Below are 19,427 nucleotides of genomic sequence, written 5' to 3'. Positions count from 1 at the left end.
GTGAGATAAAGGGGAGTAGGAACTTTGAATCTATTTAGAGTTAGGGCTTTGGTGAGAAGGTGAACCATGTAAATCTCTAGTGCCATTGTATTACTCTATTTTACATTTTTGTCGGATATAGGAATTGGCATTTCAGCCGGTTAATGTAAGCACTTCTAGTTGTAGATGGATGCGTCACAAAACAGGTGGAATTAAGGGTGTAATTTGGGTGGGTTCAACCTGAGCCTGAATTGGCTAAACCTGAAATTTTACACGGGTTAGGTTTGAATTTTTGGCCCTTAGGTTGGGTTCAGTTTTAAGAAGTCGAGCTTTTTTTATTTTTTGAGATAGGCTCGGGCATAATTCTTAGATAGCCCGAACCCGGCCCAATCCGAGTCTGGCCCGGGCCTGAGTCCAACCTGAGTTCATAGGGACTGGTTTTGGGTTGTAAAGACCGGGCTTGACCTCGGGCTTTAAGCCCAAATTTTAGGGTTGGGCTCGGGTTGACCATAAACCCGGTTCAACTCGCCCCACTTGCACCACTACGTGGAAATATGCGAGTGCAGCAAAACAACGAAAATTTGTTGTGGACTCACCGGGATTTTTCCGGCGAGTTCAAGCGTGGGTGATCCGAATTCCGAAGTGATTCTCTTTCGGGCTTCAGGCAAACAGTCGACGATTCCGTTCATCCGTTGACCGTTGTCATCCCAAAAGGTCCACCAGAAGAAACTCTGTAATCTGTATTTATCTCTTCACATGACTTCAAAAGTTTACATATTTAAACAGATTGATTCGTAAGGTGGTTGACCAAAGTCACCAAACTTTCCGTGGTCTTTACTCCTAGGGCACAGGTGATTTTCTCTGAACATCTCTCTCGCTCGCTCGCTCGCTCTCTGATTCCCAGTTCGAAACCGATTTCTATGCTTGACTTTTCTCTGTTCAAGTGATAGCGTTCTTGTTTTCTGTATAATCACATCATGGATTGATCTGATTCGACTTGATATTTCTATATTTGTTTGGAGTTCTCACTAACTTTTGATGGTCTTGCATCTGTTATCATAATTTGACCTGGTATTTGTTTGAATTGTACTTTTAGGCGTTTCTGTAATTTTGTTGATTTGTGACAGGTGAAGTCGGTTCAGTCATGCTTGACTATAACTGTTTTTTTTTTTTCCTTTGTATTCATCCGATTCGTTTTGATGTTCTGCACTTATTTGGAGTTCTTACTAATTATGATGAGTTCACATCTGTTATCGTAGTTCTTACTAATTCATGGGTGGGTTTTGATTGGTCAAAACTCTTCCCATACCTTGTCTTTCCCGCATCAAAGATTTTCCCTAATGTAATTTTGCTGATTCTTGTGGCAGGTGATATGGGTTAATTCATGCTTGACCGTAACTGTTTTTTTAATCAATTTGACTATAACTGTTCTTGCTCGTGTGTAATATGATCACTCTTTTCATTTTAACTAAAATTTAGATTCTATCTAATTCAAATTAGGAAAAAGAAAAGAGATTAGAAATTCAGAATTATTGATCTGCTAGGATGTCACTTTTTGAGTTAAATCATATTTGTGAGACCCTATAATTATGGGAATGAAATTAGATGAAACATGAGCTTCTAGCAGACAGAAAAACTCATAATGGATAATATACAAATCTTTGAGAGGGGAAATTAGTTAGTAAGAAAAAAAAAGCAATGAAGGTTGTTAGAGAACATGATAACGTTGAATTCAGAAAGTGTTAGTGGTTGAAGAATGACGAGGTTGGAAGAAATTAGAAGTTTTGTTCCCATCATTGGTCAACAATGGGGACATTGCTGTGGATTGTGTTAATACCTATTAGTTCCTACTAACTGGGTTTGTGTAGTTGAAGTTTTTTTTTTTTTTTTTGAAGAATAGTATCTGAAGGGTCTATTCTCTTTTTGAATGAAAATAGGTGCATTCTAATTTACAGTCAAGATTTGAGTGGAGTTAAACCATTTGGAAACATAAAATCACAACAAGCAAGTATATAAATCAACTTGCAGTCCAATATTTTGTTTTTCTTTTTACTTATTGTTCCTTGTCTGTTTCTTGAGTCCTGCTATGGTACCAAAAGGTATGGTGACTAACAAACTGATAACCATTTAATTGGTATTTTGATTCAAATTCACATGAAATTTTAGGTACGGTATCTTTCGGTACCAAGAAATTGCCTTATTTCTTATATGGTGGTTGCCATATACTGTAACCAGAAGGTCAATTATATACTATAAACTGTCAGTTGTAGGTTTTTCATCATTACTCAAGTGTTCGTGTTACTTATGGGAAAGTAGAAAGGAACAGCTTCAAGAATGTATATAGAAGAATAAGTGAGGATTAAGATTGGTGGAGGGCATGAAATTGGTGGATTGTATTACTTTGATGGTGGTGGATGAAAAGTAGCACTTCAGTCCTTTATTACCCCCTTCTAGTGGCATTGCAAGCTTGGTCATCCTTTACTTCACACACTTAAGTTGGTAGTCCCATTCTTGAATCATGTTTCTTTTTTGGATTGTGAGCCATGTCAGTTTGGTAAACACCATCATCTTTTAGTCTTGGAGTTGATCATCGACACTTAAGTTGCTATCTATTTTGCTTTAGTTTAATTAGTAATTCAAAAAAATTCTATTCTTGGTTCTCTTACATCTCTCATGTTTTGGTTAGTATGTCAGGCTTTTTGATAGTGGAGTGCATAGCATATCTTTAGCATTTGGAAACATTGATATAGTGACTGAATCTCCCTAGGCACTAGAGTAGCGTTCAAAATCCAATTAAGCCTTTATTATTTCCTTGCCATCCAAGAGCATCTTGCATAACCTTGTAACCTTTACATTGTATTTGGATCATTCTACATTTCTCAATCTTCCCCTCATCTTCCAAGAAAAAGATAAACAAAAACCCAAAAAAGAAAGAGGAAAGAGCAAAAATGTCTCCAATCATTGTGGTATTGTGTGGTCATTCTTAGTTCTAGCATCTCTATTATCATCTCCAGATAATGTTATAAATGTCATAATTTCTGGTTTTGTGGTATGTCAATGTGATCCATGTCTAAAAGGAAAAACAATGTTCCAGTGCCAATTTCATACTCTTTTCATTCATGTTGATATTCAGGACTCAGGATCAGCTACAAACAAGATGTGTAGAATAGACTACAAAACCCAATCAAGAGCAAATGTGTCAGTTACTGGTATGTCTGATAACAGTATGGATCACTGGTTTATTTACTCCTTATCGGGTTATGTAGCCCATTGTACACGTCTTGTTTTTAGCAGATCTGGAGCCAATATTCAGTTATGTGCATCTTATTCAACAGTTTTCTGTGCAGTCGTCTTGCCTTGAAAGAGGGGTACTGTTTATTTCAGTTGAACTTCTTTAGCCCTTTAATTTTTTGTAGATGGTTCTTGATTCCAATGAGCTTTTAATTGTTGCCAATGTATCACTCGCAACAGACCTAGAGAATGTTCCAACCTGTTCAGTATTCACAGATTAATGTCATTCACGATCCTGGACATTAGTTTTTAGGAAGACCTTCCAATAATGTAGTGTATGCATTACGTAAGAAGGAATTGATGGATTGAACTCATCAAATAATTGTCCTAGCAATCCATTGTATATCTCAGTCTTTTGGGCAATATGGTTTTGGAAAGCAAATGTTAAAGATTCTAAGTGTCCATTCTGGTAGCAAAAATGCTTAACATATGACCTTTTCTTATTTATTTTTATTTTATTTATACTGGTGATCTATGGTTTTAGATTTTCAAAATGGTTTTTAGTCCAGGCATGTGCATCACATGTTCAAGGACTAATTTGTTGGACCACCTTGTAGTCTATGAAATCATTTTCTTGGATTGTTTATGGTTCTCATTTGTAGTTTCTATTTCCTTTTCAAGTTTTGGCAGATTCTTATTACTGTTGATAGTGGACTTCTGATGGAGCATGGGGTGGATCTAAATCAAGGGAAGGAAACTCCTGCATCTGCAGGGCATATCTTACAGTGGAGCCAATGGCAATTACTTGATTCCATTCTTCCAACAGGTGGTTTTGCTCATTCTTTTGGTCTTGAAGCTGCTGTCCAAGCTTATATGGTTTCAAAGCCTGAAGATCTTAAAACATATGTGATCCATGTATTGGAAAACACAGGGAGCCTACTTCTTCCTTTTGTGTATGCTGCATCTAAGTGCCCCAACATGGATACCTATACAAGACTTGATAAAATTTTAGATGCAACACTAACAAATGAAGTAAGTAAGAAAGCTTCAATTTCCCAAGGATCAGCACTTCTGAGGATAGCTGCCGCTGTGTTCGTAGAACTTCCTTCTCTCAAAAAAATGAGGGACACCTTGCTTGGTTCCGGGACTGTTTCTTTCCACCATGCCCCTGTCTTTGGGCTTATATGCGGACTTCTTGGATTTGACAGTGAGACTTCTCAGAGGGCTTACATGTTTATTACAATGAGAGATACTATTTCTGCAGCCACAAGGCTTAATTTGGTTGGGCCTTTGGGTGCATCTGTACTACAGCACCAGATTGCTCATATTGCTGAAGAACTATTAAGTAAATGGATGAATCGTGCTGTTGAAGAAGCATGTCAGACTGCTCCTTTGCTTGATACAGTCCAGGGATGCCATGGCTACTTATTTTCTAGATTGTTCAGTTCTTGAATAGCAGGGGACATTGTTTGTACACTGGTAAAATTTTAGGTTGACAAGCATAAAAATGCAGGTTGAAGTCTGAGAGCAGCCACTTGGTGCAAAAATTACTAAAGGCTAGGTTTGTGGCAGTTCATCCCTCCCAAGGCCCCAGATTGCCAGGACCAGAATTGGGTAAGTCCCAAGACCCCAGATTCTCCCAAGGCTAGGTTTGTGGCAGTCACTTGGTGCAAAAATTACTGAAGGCTTGGTTTGTGGCAGTTTGTTGGTGGTCCAACAAACTGTTTGGTTCTCTCTCTCTCTGGATCCAGAGGATTTTCTGATAGTACTTTCATTCAGGCCTTTGATAAGAAGGGATCAAAGTTGATATTGATAGTTTGATACTTGATTTGACAGGAATAGTATTGATAACATATTGATGTAGGATTCTCTCCTCTCTCATTTTCTAAAATAATGCAATGTTTTAAAAATAAAATAATTAAAATTTGCAATCTTGATTCAAATAATTTCAAACATATTTAATCATCTTTTTAAAAATATTAATATACATGCATATTTACATATATAGATGTATGCATACATATATATACACGTATATATTAGCGGGGATCCCTACAGAGAAGGGATCGGGGTCCCTGCGGGCAGGGAATGCTCTCTCCGTCCCCGCCCCGTTTTCACCAACAGGGATGGAAATTTCCCCATCCCCATTCCCATGGGAGAAAATCATTCCCATCCCTACCCCATTTAGGGCAGGTCCCCATGGAAATTGAAGAAATGGAGGAAAATTGACATCCCTATATAAATGAGGTAAACTAACAAAGCAAACAAGCAATATGAAAAGAGGTATCCTATGAGATGTGAATAGAAAGAAAGAACACATTACATACATACATATTCAATTGTTCATTTATATTCTATCATGAATAAGAGTCTGGGTCTGCTGCACTATTTTTTCTTTCACCTTCATTTAGTTCAGCCTGTGTGTCCCATTCCATGTATGGTTCATATGCATGGATACTTGTCACAAATGAATGGGAAGTGCAGCAGAAGATCCTGACTCCCTGGAAAATAGGTACATCTGCACTGCAGAATTAGGCATCCCATCCATGATTCTTTTTTTGTTACGTCTTAGAGGGCTTGTGATAATGGCCGAAATAGCTGGACTGAATGACTTATTGTCTTTGTTTTTCGGGTAGATAAAAGAGTCCTGCAATAAATATTTAAGGGTACACGTACAGTAATCAACCAGGCATGTCATTCAGCTATTAAGAAACTCACAACCTATTTCTGAGAAAGCAGCAAGGCATCACGCCTTAACCTCTTCAGATGTTATCAAATAACTCCTTAGATGAATGACAAAAGCAATATGGAACAACTTAAACTAGCCTTTGTGTTCAGTTAGCCAAAAAAAAGGCTTTGTGTACAGTTTCATGGGAACGCAGGCCATCTAAATTATTATTTTTTTAACATTCATAAAGAATTAAAGATCAAACTAACGTCCTAAAAATTGAATTAATTAGAACACTTTTCACGATAAACTAGTTAATATATAGAATCTCTTACCAAGTATGAAGCAACTGTTCTTACGTAATTCAGAACTAGGTGTAATGTGGGCTGTGCCGGGCCGGCACGGCATGGCCCATGGGCAGCCCATGCAAAGTGCAGGCCCTGTCATGCTGGTTCGCGGGCCATCACGGGCCATGCCGCCCTCCCGGTGAAAATTTGGGGGTCGGCCCGGCATGGCCCATGGCCCAGGCCCGTGCAAGCCCATGCTGTGCTGTTCTGTGCTGCGGGCCGGGCTGGCCCGTGGGCCGAGCTTTGGGCGAAGTCGGGCCATGCATCGGGTCAATGCTATTTATTTAAAAAAAATTGACAAAAAACTTAAAATTTTAATTTTATATGAATTTTGTGTATATAATTGCTTATATATAATAATTAAATAAATTAGTATAATAAAATAAAAAAATATTTATTTTATTAATATATTATATACTATATATTATTATATAATTATAATTTATATAATATTATATATGGGCCATGCCGGCCCATGGACCTAAAACCCCAGGCCCAGCACGGCCCGCATGATCGTGCCAGGCCTGACACGGCCCGTGGACTGTTGTGCTGGGTCGCGGGCGGCACAATCCGATTTACACCTCTATTCAAAACCCACTATGTAGTAAATTTATGTTAGATTTTTTATTTGATTTAGGAGGTTAAACAGGCTTTATTGGGTAAATAACCACCCACTTTATCTAAAAGAACGAGACACACACACCCCAATATATTGCATTGAAGCTTTTGCATGGAGTCTTTTATTTAGTTAGGAAACTAAATCAGATTAATTTGTTACTAATGGATATGAGGAAAATTTTAACCCAGTTAAAATTATTTGCCTGTTTTTCTGAATATACGAGGCCAGCCATGTGTTTGAAGGAGATACCTTCTTGGCTGAGGGCTTTACTACTAGCAGGAGGAAAAAATGGTTTTGGTGAGAGAAAAGGAAGAAGGGATAAGATAGGATTTTGAGGGAGGAAAAACTGCGTGAAATGGAAGAGATAAGTGAATTTCAAAGGGAATACAAAAATAAAGGCAGAAAATGCAATTCCACCCTGCTTACAATATACAAAAATATACATTTCTGCTATAACCAGTAAGAAACCTTATCAATCATGGCACCTTGCAAACACATACTCAATTCCACTTGTACATCTAATTTTACAATATTTTGAAAAAAAATACAAAATAGCAATAGCCATGTCACCCTCTCCCTGCTTACAATATATGGTACAGATACTAATGGGAGAGGCCATGCATGTACATGGGCATGACTAACTAAAAGAATTGAGGATATTGGAAAGAATTGAAGAGGAAATTAAAACCATTTTGATTAGAGAAAAAGGATGAAGGACAAGAGAGAATTTGAGGGAAAAACTAAATGAAGTGAAAAGAGAAAGTAGAGGTTTAAAGGAAAGATAAAAATAAAAATAAAAATAAAAAAAGCACAAATACAAGATAAATGCCCCATGGCTTGCATCTCAGGATAAGATCTACAACCAAAAATACTGTATGCTTAAAGCATGGGCATCCAACAACACATTGGGAACATGTAAGGCCCAGTGTGTGGATAGGTGCTATGTGCCTACGACCTCTCCTGCTCTAGTACATAAGGGTGTCAATGGACCAGTTTTGGACTGCACCCCATTTACTCTAAAATCAATTTGGACAGACCAACAAGGCATATTGGATTGGACCAATTAGGTCCAAAATATTTATTAAATTGGATTAGACCTGGTTCGTCCATAATAAACACTGTTTTCAAAATCAGACCGGATTGAATGGTTGGACTGAAAAACCGGGAACCAAGAACCGGTCACCTGACCGGTTCTGTTTTTCTCCAAAACCGCTTTTTTCCCCAAAACCATTGATTTTGGTCAGCAAACTACTGAACCGGTCGATTAACCATTCGAACCATTTGAACGGTTTTGACCGTTTTCCAATTTTTTTATTTTTTTTAAATTTTTTATTTTTTTTGTCAGAACGGGCCGACTGTTCAGGTCGAACAGTCGAACCGTTCGAACTAATAACCAGACCCCTGGCTGATTCGGTCACCGGTTCGTTTTTAAAAACCATGATAATAAATTTATATTGGATTGGATTGGATTAAGCCAATATGTGATTCATTGATATAAGATAAGAATATAGGTATCGGTGGATTGAGTTTGGGTTGAAATCAATCTAAATTAAAATGAATTTGAACAGATTGAACATCCAGACATTGAATTAGACTGGTCCAAAATATTCATTGAATTGAATTGGACCTGGTCCATTCATAATAGACTCACAATGGACTGGAACGGATTGGACCAAATCCAGTCCAATTGACACTCCTACTAGTATATAGTATAGATATAATTAAATGGGTTACCCGTGCGTTTAATATCAACCTTGAGAAGGAGCATTCCCTGCTTAGGAGCAAAAAGTGAATATTGGATATAGGGATATCCTTATTGAAGCAATCATGGAAAGGTTGAAGTATTTTAACTCTTGGTGGTTGGACAGGAGAAACCCTAGCTATTTTTGTTCCATGGTCACTTTTTGTGGTTGGACAGGAGAAACTTTCATGGGTATAAGTTCAAACCTAGGGTCTTTGCAGTGGAGCTCTTCACAGGTGGACTGGTATGTCAGTCTAATTACTTCTTCTCTCTCCCTCTCTCTTTAAGAAACAAAGTTGGGGTACATTAAGAGGACTTTCCAAGAAGTCATCCATCAGGGAAATTAAAAACAAAAAAAAAAACGGTTAAAACCATTCGGATGGATAATTGCTCAAGTCAGTGATTTGTTAACCAAAATCAACGATTTTTGAAAAAAATCCAATTTTGGAGAAAAACAGAACCGATCACCTGACCGATTCCCGATTTTTCCGGTTCAACCATTCAATCTAATCCGATTTTGAAAACCATGACCTAGAAAGCTCAAATGCACGTTATTTCAGTTAAAAAATCAACTTTCCGGTAAAGTTAATTTTAATAACTTCTTCAAAACAATTCAGTCAACACAACTCAATAAAAGCTGAAGCCCTTCCAAACCAGCCGAAGGCCCATTTCTCAACCCAAGATGCACCCATTAGGCCATTATTAATAGATTAATAGCATTCTTCCAAATCCCAATATGTATGTAATAGCCCTCTTTAAGCCATTAATTCTTCCAAACCAGGATGAATAAATGGTTAAGGTTAAAAGCTATAGCCGACGACCTGGTAATGGTATATACTAAGGTTTGTGATATTGCTTACATCATATTTGCTTGCAAATTAAGAATGTTGAGACAAAAGGAATGAAGACAAAGAAAGAAACGTTAACGTATGGGGTTTCATCGATCATCGTCACAAGAAGCTCGCGCGCTTTAATAGTGCTTGCTTCCAAATTAGCTTTCCATGCATACGTTTTCTTTCTCTATCCATTTGTCTCTCACCATCTTTCTCACATTAGCAAGTTATCAATTCTTGGGAAAGTCCAAGAAACACTGATTTAATGCAGAGAGAGAAAGAGAGGCATCATCTCTCACATGAAGGAGGAGACATATAAAGAACAAAACGTGGTTTTGGACTTGTGGTAGGGCTTCATGATGTAATAGACACTTGTGCAGTGCAGAGAGAGCCCAGTGAAGGTTATGTTGTATGGTGAGAGCAAAAAAGACTGGTTGGTGGCAAAAATTTTCAGAACATGGTAGGTCCAACATATGTGGGCCTCATTAATGACCAGGTCCACACGCATTTAGTGTCCACCTCCACAGAAAAGGAACCTATTCCATCCAGCATCCTTCAAACTTAGATTTACTTTACTCAAACTCAGATATATATAATAGTTGGATTGGATCAGATCTCAAATTTGGATATTTTTTGATAAATCCAGTGTTACACAAGACCCCAAGAATCAATCAAATTTAGATATTGTGTGATGATTGTAATCCAATCATTCAATGTATTATTTGATATTTTTGTGTGTATATATTTATGTATGTATGTATATAGTCAAACAATATATCCAGATTACAGCATATATTCCTAAACCTTGTATTATTGTGAATTTATTCTATAGTTGTACATGCATATTTAATGCATGTATTAATGTCAAAGAAACAAAATTAAAGCAATAAAATATTCAGTTCAGCTCTTTCAACTGTTATTATCTAATAGTCCTTTAGTTTCAATTCAGGTAAACTTTTATTCTTTTCATAATTTGGTAGGAGTATTAGACAACTTACCCAGACAAAAAATTAATTAATGTCAGACTTTTATCAATTGAAAGAGAATAAATCACTTGAGTGATGACTCAGGGTCTACTCATAGGTTACACCATGTAGGAGCTACATTTGTGGTGATTTATCTTAGAATAATTTTTTTTTTCACCTATACCCCTTTCATCTGTTCTTCGGGTACAGTTTGGGAGGAATATAAATACAAACATGTACGGTACAGAACCTTGTGTATATTATATTTCTAAATCTTGTACCATTTGTATTTATACTCTTTCCAAGTTGAGAAAAGACTACAAAATACATATAAAATAATATAAAATACAAGATTTTGTGCTTTACGTACTTCCAAATAGAGCCTTAGGTCCATGTGATGTAGCTTTGGCCTCTATACGAGAGGGGGAAGGTGCTATGTGCTAGACCTAGTTAGCAATGCTTAGTGATCATTTAGCAAAGCTCTGAGAGAGAGAGAGAGAGAGAATATTAGTAGGAATCAATTCAACTAGAAGAACTAGTTCAAACAATGAAAAGTACAAAATAAAATTAATTTTTGAATTAGTTGTTTCCATATGTTCTTCATAGTAATGCTTAGATTTCAGACATGAATGGAGAAACTAACCATACTTCTTTGTTTTTCAGTTCCAGTTCTAGTCTGTTTTTTTTTTCTCAAATAAATTCCTCTTAGTTGCTCTTAGATAAATGGGGCTAGCTATACTACTAGAACTCATGATGAATTGGGCTAATTGGTCCTCTACTTTTTATCACTAGACTGCTTTTAGTTATTTGTGTTCTTTTACTACTGTGGTGTTTGTTTTATGAGTTATCAGATGATTCTCTTTGTTTCATGGTTGTTTGTTGTCAAAGAAATGTAGAAATTGTGTGATACAAAATCCACCTTATGGAACTAAGAGGAATTCTAATGAAACCCTTTTTGTTGGGTAGGGATACAAAACCACCTTATGGAACATAGGTTGTGATACAAATTTGTGCTTTTAAGATAGATTCTTCTCCCTTACATAGAAAGAAAGAAAGATGTATCTTTTGCATTGCTCATATAGTTATGCTTGCGAATGTGCTTGTCTGCTTTTAGATGATGTGAAGGCCCAATTTTGACCTCATAGATGAATGAAATAGAGGAATTAGGAACTAAATTTCCTATAAAAGAAAAAGAACCCTGAAATTAAAAACAAAGAGACATAAGGGACATGATCCAGAAGCTTTTATCCAAAAATTTTATTTGTACAACAGATGAGAGTAAAGAATCCTTTAAAGGGGGACAGATTTGGGCACATTCCATTTTTGATAAGTGGTGAACATCCTTGGTGAAAGACAAAGAAGTCACTGTTGAAATCTGAATTTGATAGATCACCACCCTTTAAATGAAAAATTCCCTATTTTTTTTTTACAGTAATTAGAGTGATCCAAATTGATAGAAGATGGTGAATCTTCCTATTGAAAATATGATAGGTACCTTTTTCCTGCTTGGTTCTTGGTACTTATCACATTGATAGTCTTCAAATAGTTGGAAGTTAAAAGACTTTCACTTTGCCAAACTGCCAGAGCACTCTAATGTATTTGTTAAGAATTGGTCATTCTCCCCACCCCTCATATTGCTAAATTTCAACTAATTTTTCTTGGGCCCATTTATTATTGCTTTAAATATGGTATTCTCTATAGTTTGTCATCTTGGCATCCATTAATTTATTTTAGGCTATTTTGGTTCCACAGAAAAATAACAGAGAAACATAAAGTTGAGGGCAAAGTTCTTAACAACTATTAAATTCCTTAATAACTTTCTCTCATTTTTTTGTTTCTTTCTTATTTTCTATCAAACCAAATACATCCTTCATTTTTTTATAGTTTTTTAGGAGGTTAGAGGTCACTCTAGGGTGATTTGAACTTGGGAAAAAACCTGGAAGTTGGAATGACCAACTTCTTAGGGGCTCAAAATAAGCAATATATTATACACCTGATACTGTCCAAAATAAGTAATATGAACATGCTTAATAAAACATTGAAAGTTGGAACTCATGCATAAAGATATCTCGTATAAAGGTAGCATATTTGTTAGATTTATACTTTAGGCTTAGTTTGAAAAGAGTATAAATTAATATAAATATGTACAATACAAATATATATATATATATATATATATATATATATATATATATATACGAAAACACAAAATTTTGCATTCTACGTATTTGCATTTATACTCCTTTCAATTGGAGCCTTAAGGATGGAATATGGCCGAGCCATTGGGTCTCCTATCTGATGGACACTTTGAATTCGCCATAGAATTCTTTCACATTTAAGAAATAGGTAGTGTCCAGTGAACTTTCCTAGTCAACCTAATTAGGTGACCTCTTCATTTCTTTCCTAATATTATTTATGTTGATGATGATGCATGTTGATAGGGCCTTTTATTTTGGAAATTGGTCCAATCTTTGGAAGTTTCAATTAGGTAGTTTATCAAATAAAAAAAGGATAGATTTAGAGTTACAAATGGCATCCGTTTGTCGAAAAATTCGACCCTAAGAGTAATCCAAATTGCCATTTTCTTTGAACAAAATGTCAGCATCTTCCAAGGTTGATATGAGACATTAATGAATGGTAGAATATGATCATGAAAAGGATTACTTGGTTTAGACTTTAGATTTACCAAAGTTGTTGACCCATAAAGATTCAATACTAGATCCTATCTTTTGAATAAATATAAAGATAAGAATGTATGTTTATTAATGCAGATGTAACAGTTCTATTTTCAAGAAAAAGAGACAATGGTGAGTAATCTGTTTCCCTTCAAATCAGCATCCCTTTATGGTCTTCAAGATTGGAATATTCTTTTCTAAATGATGAAAGCTATATATGATTCAAAATAGGTTCGTTAGGTATCCAGATTGGCTGTGATTTCTGAGTCTTAATTTAGTCAGATTTAGATAGAGTAATTACAAATAATAAAAAAGAAAAAGATAATATAACTAAAAATTTATATAGTTACAAATATTTTGTTAAAATATTCAATTGAAGAGGATAATAACAATAACCTTAGGAAAATATATGAGAATTTCATAAGCTTGAGCTAATCTTACACTACTAGTCCAAAAGCCCATATAAAGGAGAAGGGTTGCATCATATTGACATGCATCATGATGCATGTTCATCTTTGCTAGATCATGCATGAACATATTTGTAAAATCCCAGCACAGGTTTAAGTTCTTCAAGTTTTATCTATATATGTCAAGGTCATGATCCTCTGGTGAGTTTCTAATGTTGGAATATATATTTATCCAGAAGGGTGTCTGATAATTGATTTTTTTTCCTGAGTTGCTCAACTACATATACATTAGATTAGATCTCTTAAAAGCACTCAAATGAGTCATCATTGAGGTGGTTAGAAGATATTCAAACAGGGCAAGTTTTGTCATGGGAAATTTGTAAGTGGGACCCATTCAGATCTTTTGACGTGGCAAATTAAGAGGGCCGGCATCAGGTCACATGTAAAGGAGTTGGCTCAATATCAGTACTTCCCCATTTCATTGGAATGCCACTTCATGCTTAAAAATTGGATAATTCAACTATCCGATGAACTGAATTAATTCATATGTATGTGTATAAGTGAAGGGTAAAGATATAAGTTGACATTATAAAATTAAATTTAATTTTTATAACTTGCATCAAAAGAAAAAAAAAAGTATTCACTTTAGATGTTATAGATGTTTAATTGTTTTGTACCAAATTTCTGCAATATAACTATATATATGACATTACATGTTGATCCTCACAACCCAAATGATCTTTCAAAAACACTGGTTGTACCTTCTCTAGTTATATATCTTAAATCAGTTTTAATCTGGACTGGTTTGGGTTGAAAATGTTCTGGCCAGGCTAAGTCAAAGGTTCTACACCTGATGGTTGTTGAGGCAAATGAATTGCACTTTACAATGCCATGTTTTGGGTCAATCCCACATGAGAAGACCATGCTATAAATGGTTTCTTCCTTAGCCAATGTCATGTCAGCACACCTAACCTCAACACCAAATTATTAATATGTGGTCAAGAGGATTTTTCTGTTTTGAGAGAGAGAAGTAAATAAAAACCTGGTATGTCATGCTCCAAATTTATATGCAAAGCAAAATTACTATTAGGACAGTCTTGAGGCATCATCTCTCCTAGAGTTGTGAATTGAGTTCAAATTTGTAAATTAAGAGGTTTGAGTTTAAAAGAAAATGCCAATGGGCCCTTATGGAACCCTTCCTGCACCACTAGGTGTTTTGTTAAAATGCCCAAATGAATGAGTAAAGTGTTTTTGGACATTTACACTATTCCATTCAGAATGGGCTAAGGCTGCATTTGGCATTCCTTATTTTAAGGACCTATCTCCTTGTTACAGTTAAAAACTTAAAATTCGATGAGGCATTTCAACTGCAAAAAGGAGATAGGTCCTTAAAACAAGGAATGCCAAATGCAGCCTAAACCAATTTTAGGATAAAGTTATTTAAATTGGGTTTTTCTTTTTTTTTTTGCTCCAAACTAAACTTGACCAACTAAGCTTGGATCACCTTATAGGGCCCACATAGGCTTAGACTTTATGGGGACCTTTCCTCAATTTCCTAGGGATTAATGTCGACCTTGTTAAGCGTGTTATTCCCTATTTTACGTAAATTATTAATTATTTTGGCCTCTTTTAAGATTGTTTATAGTTATTATAAACATTTTTCTTGTCATGGATTTAATTTACTGAAATGCATATGCATTGCATACACTACACATGTTCTTACATTCCATTCAGTCCTCACCTTGACTATAAGTGGCTCTCTATGTTATTGTGATGTAGATAACCATCGTAGAAAGAGGAGAAACCTTTTTCTTCCTTAAGGTATATGGGCAATTTCACCTGAGGTTCCCTTAACCTTAGGTCCCTCGAAATGTCCTAAATTACTGCATCAACATAGCATGTTAAATTGCATGATTTGTGATATTTTCCACATGCATCTACTTTTATACTTACTTGACCTAAGGTTATGTTTGGTTTGAAGGAAAAGGTAGGGAAACCTATATAAGGTTTGTAAAGGTTTCCTTATCTTTCCCTACTTTTTCCTTCAAACCAAACATAGTCTAAAGGAATGTCATTGAGAACCGTTTGAATGTCACCTTTTCGACCTCTAAAGGAGGGACTATAATGATGCACTAGGTTTTTCACCAAAGCTTATCACATGCATCAACTCTGGATGAATCTAATTGATGCTTCTAGTTTGGCATCTATGGTTCAAGGTTTTCAAACTGCCATTGATTCGGACGGTCGGACCTTTCAGCTCGGGAACCATCAAAGCAACCGGTTCCATTTTACCCCAAACTCGGTTTTTGATCAAAACCATTGAAAAAATCAATTTTCCGTTGACCAGGGCAGTCAAACCATCGACCCAAAAACCGGTAGTCAGAATGGTTCCATTCCCGGGTTGTTTTTTAAAACATTGTGTTTTTGCATGAAGACATGGTTTGTTATTTTATGCATGGATGATTTTGTATAAGCTTATTCAAACATCATAACAACAACTACTAGTATCTCTATTTTTTCCTCTCTAGTAACTAGCATTTGGACTTCGTATGAAACAAATTTTGAGGAATGAAAAATAGTACATGGACTTTGTGTTTTGAATTGATGGCTGTGTATCTTGAAAAACCTACTAAAGTTAGTACAGCACATGATCAATAGACTACATATAAAGTTTGAGAATGCTCTAATTGTATCACTCTTAAAGGCATGCAAGGCAATGTTCCAGCATCAATTTTAGGCAGTATCCTTAAAGCCATGTTTGGTTTGAAAGAAAAAATAGGGAAAGGTAGGGAAACCTATACAAGGTTTGTAAATGTTTCCTTATCTTTCCCTTCCTTTCCCTACTTTTTCTTTCAAACCAAATATAACCTAAAGTAATACGGCTAAAGCACCCTTAGCTGCATTATAGCAACGACCCCAAAATTTTGAAAAGGTCGAAGCTAGCAACGTTTTGGTTAAGTTGGAAAATATAAGTATGATGCAAATAGAAATATGAGCAAATACATCATGGAAATGACCAGTTTAGTTGAAATTGCAATTTTCTAAGGAATCTATGGGTCATCTTATTCTCATTTTTTCAAAGCTAAATTTGAAAGATGGTGAGAGGTACCACTTTCAAATGGAAACAATAGCCATCCAATCAATAGAACATGAGTTAAAAGATTTGAAAATCAATCTTTAAATGGAAATTTGCATATGAATGTTTTTATGTTTCACTCATAGGTTTTTAGCATCAAGGAATGAATATCTGTTAAGATGAGCTTTTAGGTAAAGTTGCATATATAAAGCGACAATTAATAGTGTTAAGCTTCAAGGAAAAAGTGGTTAATCAAAGTATATATCCCCAGATCAATTGGAATAAATTCATCTTATTGGTTCTCTTTTTAATTTGCATATGAGGACAAACTGTTGCTTTATGAGACCAAGTAAAGTTTTTGATGGAACATCTCTTGTGGGGATATATATTTTGGGCTTATCTCTAAAGGCTTATTCAAGTTTTTATTCTTACCAAAGAACCCGTTTTATGGAAGAGTTTGAAATAGTTAGATGCAGCCACATCTAGTATAAAGGAAAGGTTTCTTGTGGCCTGATGTAAGGTTATTTTTTAGGCTTGTAGGTTGTGGAACTCCATCTAAAGGCTCTAGGTTGAAAATCCATTCTCTAAATCCTTAAGAATTTTCTACAACAATAAACCTCTAGTTTTTTTTTTCTCTAAAAAGACAATAATTCAAGTGAATCAAGCACATTAACATAAAATATCATGTTGTTGAAGAAGATATGCAAGATCATCAAGTGTCTATTATGCATTTCAATATGAGATAGACATTGGTTAATCCATTGAATGACTAATTCCTAAAGTTTAAAAAAGCATATTGCTCATCTAGACCAGTTGATTATTTCAATGAACTTTGGGCGCTTAGTTATTTGTAACCACACTATATCCAATGATGATCTATATATTCAAGTTTCCACTCCCCAAAGGTTTATGTGTATATAGGTATTATAAAGTATTAGATATTAAGATCTAGAAGATAAGGGTCACATTTGAGACATATAGGTTTTAGATTTGGAGCATAAAGGTTTTAGTATAAGGCATTCAATTGCTAAAACTACTTTTTTACTATTCTCTACATTTGTATCATTCTTCTTGTTGTTTTTCCTTAATAACACCAATGACAACATTTTTTCGGGATTCTCCTTGGGTTCCTACTTTCATTTACTACCGTTGAGAAAGTTTACACAAGGGTGTTTTTAGTGTTTACCTCTGTCTCACCCAAAATTATTAGCCTTGGCTAAGTGGTCATTGAAGCATAGCTTTAGGTGTCGAATCCACAGAGAAGTTGATTAAACCAACAAAACAGTTATCGCTAAGAGTGAATAACCTAGAAAAAATGATTTTCTAAAAATAAAAAGAAGAGCAAAAATATTTGAATAAAAGTAACGATGATTAAAGGATGAAAAGTAGTTTGTGATGAACAAGGCTTCGAGATTCACTTGATTGATTTGCTTAAGTAGTCTCGACTTTGATTCTTATTTATTACTCAATTGCAAGTTTCACATCCCAAACAAACAATTGGAAAGTATAACTTTGAAACCAACTACAAGAACAAAAGTATTTGTTCTGAGAGAATTAATTTTTTATGAAAAACATAATGATATATTCTTACAAGCTATCCAAGAACGACAATATATCAGATTGACAGTATTGCAGTCAATGATCAATTCATAAAATAAATTTCCCCAATCAATTATCTTCTAACAAATTGCACATAAAAAGAGCATGACTAATCTTATATGGAAATTGAATAATATAACTTCAGGGTTTATCAAATATAAAAATAATAAAAGAAATATCTCAAGAACAAAATTAAACATTGAAATCTCTCAAGGAAGCAAAGTAAAAGAACAAAACTCATTGATCAAGATCCTCCCTAGCCTTGTTGAAGCTTTAGCCGCGCTTGAACGTCATTCTCCCCTCTTTTCTTCTGTGAAAGACTGAGAAAATAATGCCAAAATAACCTCTAAAAGTCGTCCCCCTTTTAGGTTAGATTTTTATTTTTTATTATGCTGTCAGACTCCTCAATCTGTTCAGCCCGGATCCGCGTCTTATCCCCCAATTTTAGCCTAGATAGAAATTGATTTAGAGGAAGTTATCAATAGATGAATTGTATCTCTATCTCTTAGCTATCCATAGCCTCAAGAATCATTGAATTTCGACATTTGTAGAAAAAGATATGCCCAAAATACCGGACCTTGTTCAGAGTAAAGCGGAAAACGAATCAACACTCATACTTGAGCCATGGAACTTGGGTTTCTTGGACCTATGTTTGGGCTTTCCTCCATTCAATTATTAATTATTTTAGCATTAAAATTGTACAAATAATAAAATTGACATTTATAAAATTATTATGGAAAAAATACTACTTTTAAACTCTTTATTTTACAAATGTCAATTGTTGAGTACACTTTAGATATACATTTTCATGCTTCCGTCAACCTCTTTCCTTTGTACTCATTTTGTATTTGGGCGCTTAAGTAGGGGTCTCTTTGTAATTTCTTGTTTCAAAATATAAAATGCCTTTTGAGGGTGTGAATAGTAACAAAAAACACACCACTCAACACAATCCTCTTCTTCTCCTTTCTCTCTTTCTTTCTTTATTTCTTTCTCATACAAACCCTAGATTTACAATACTAGTTTCCAACTTGGTATTAGAGCGGGTAAAGGCATTTGGGAATACTTTTCTTGCTGACTCTCTTTCACGAGATGAATTCCTGACGACAGTAGTCCGTACAGGTGTCGGTGGCAATACATGAATCATATATGGTTTGGTTCGCCCTGATTTTAGAAGATTTTTTATATGGCTCTTGTCTTTGTTTGAAGCTTCTATGATTTTTAGTAGATTTTTTCAAGTAGAAAAATCACAAAAAATACATATCTGATATTGAGCCTTATACACTTTGT

General features: G+C 35.2%; 1 protein-coding gene across 5 annotated transcripts; it reads left to right on the top strand.

Moving 5' to 3' along the window:
• The first annotated feature begins 635 nt into the window (after window positions 1-635).
• UREF (urease accessory protein F) lies at window positions 636-5,136 on the top strand. 5 transcript variants are annotated; one of them, XM_010253548.3, is made up of 4 exons: window positions 665-830; window positions 3,113-3,188; window positions 3,274-3,347; window positions 3,892-5,136. In XM_010253548.3, the coding sequence occupies exons 2-4, from the start codon at window positions 3,137-3,139 to the stop codon at window positions 4,660-4,662; spliced, it is 897 nt and encodes a 298-aa protein (XP_010251850.1). In that variant the 5' UTR covers window positions 665-830; window positions 3,113-3,136; the 3' UTR covers window positions 4,663-5,136. The 5 variants fall into 5 exon arrangements, with proteins under 5 accessions (XP_010251852.1, XP_010251850.1, XP_088747233.1 ...); XM_088891107.1 differs by having other exon boundaries at window positions 669-830; window positions 3,113-3,347; window positions 3,901-5,136; XM_088891106.1 differs by lacking the exon at window positions 665-830 and having other exon boundaries at window positions 3,171-3,188; window positions 3,901-5,136.
• Window positions 5,137-19,427: the final 14,291 nt, after the last annotated feature.

The sequence above is a fragment of the Nelumbo nucifera genome, chromosome 7, assembly GCF_055504915.1.
Source record: "Nelumbo nucifera cultivar China Antique chromosome 7, China Antique-T2T, whole genome shotgun sequence".
Taxonomy (NCBI): Eukaryota; Viridiplantae; Streptophyta; class Magnoliopsida; order Proteales; family Nelumbonaceae; genus Nelumbo; species Nelumbo nucifera.
Note: the sequence above shows the minus strand (reverse complement) of the source record. Positions and strands in the feature narration are given on the sequence as shown.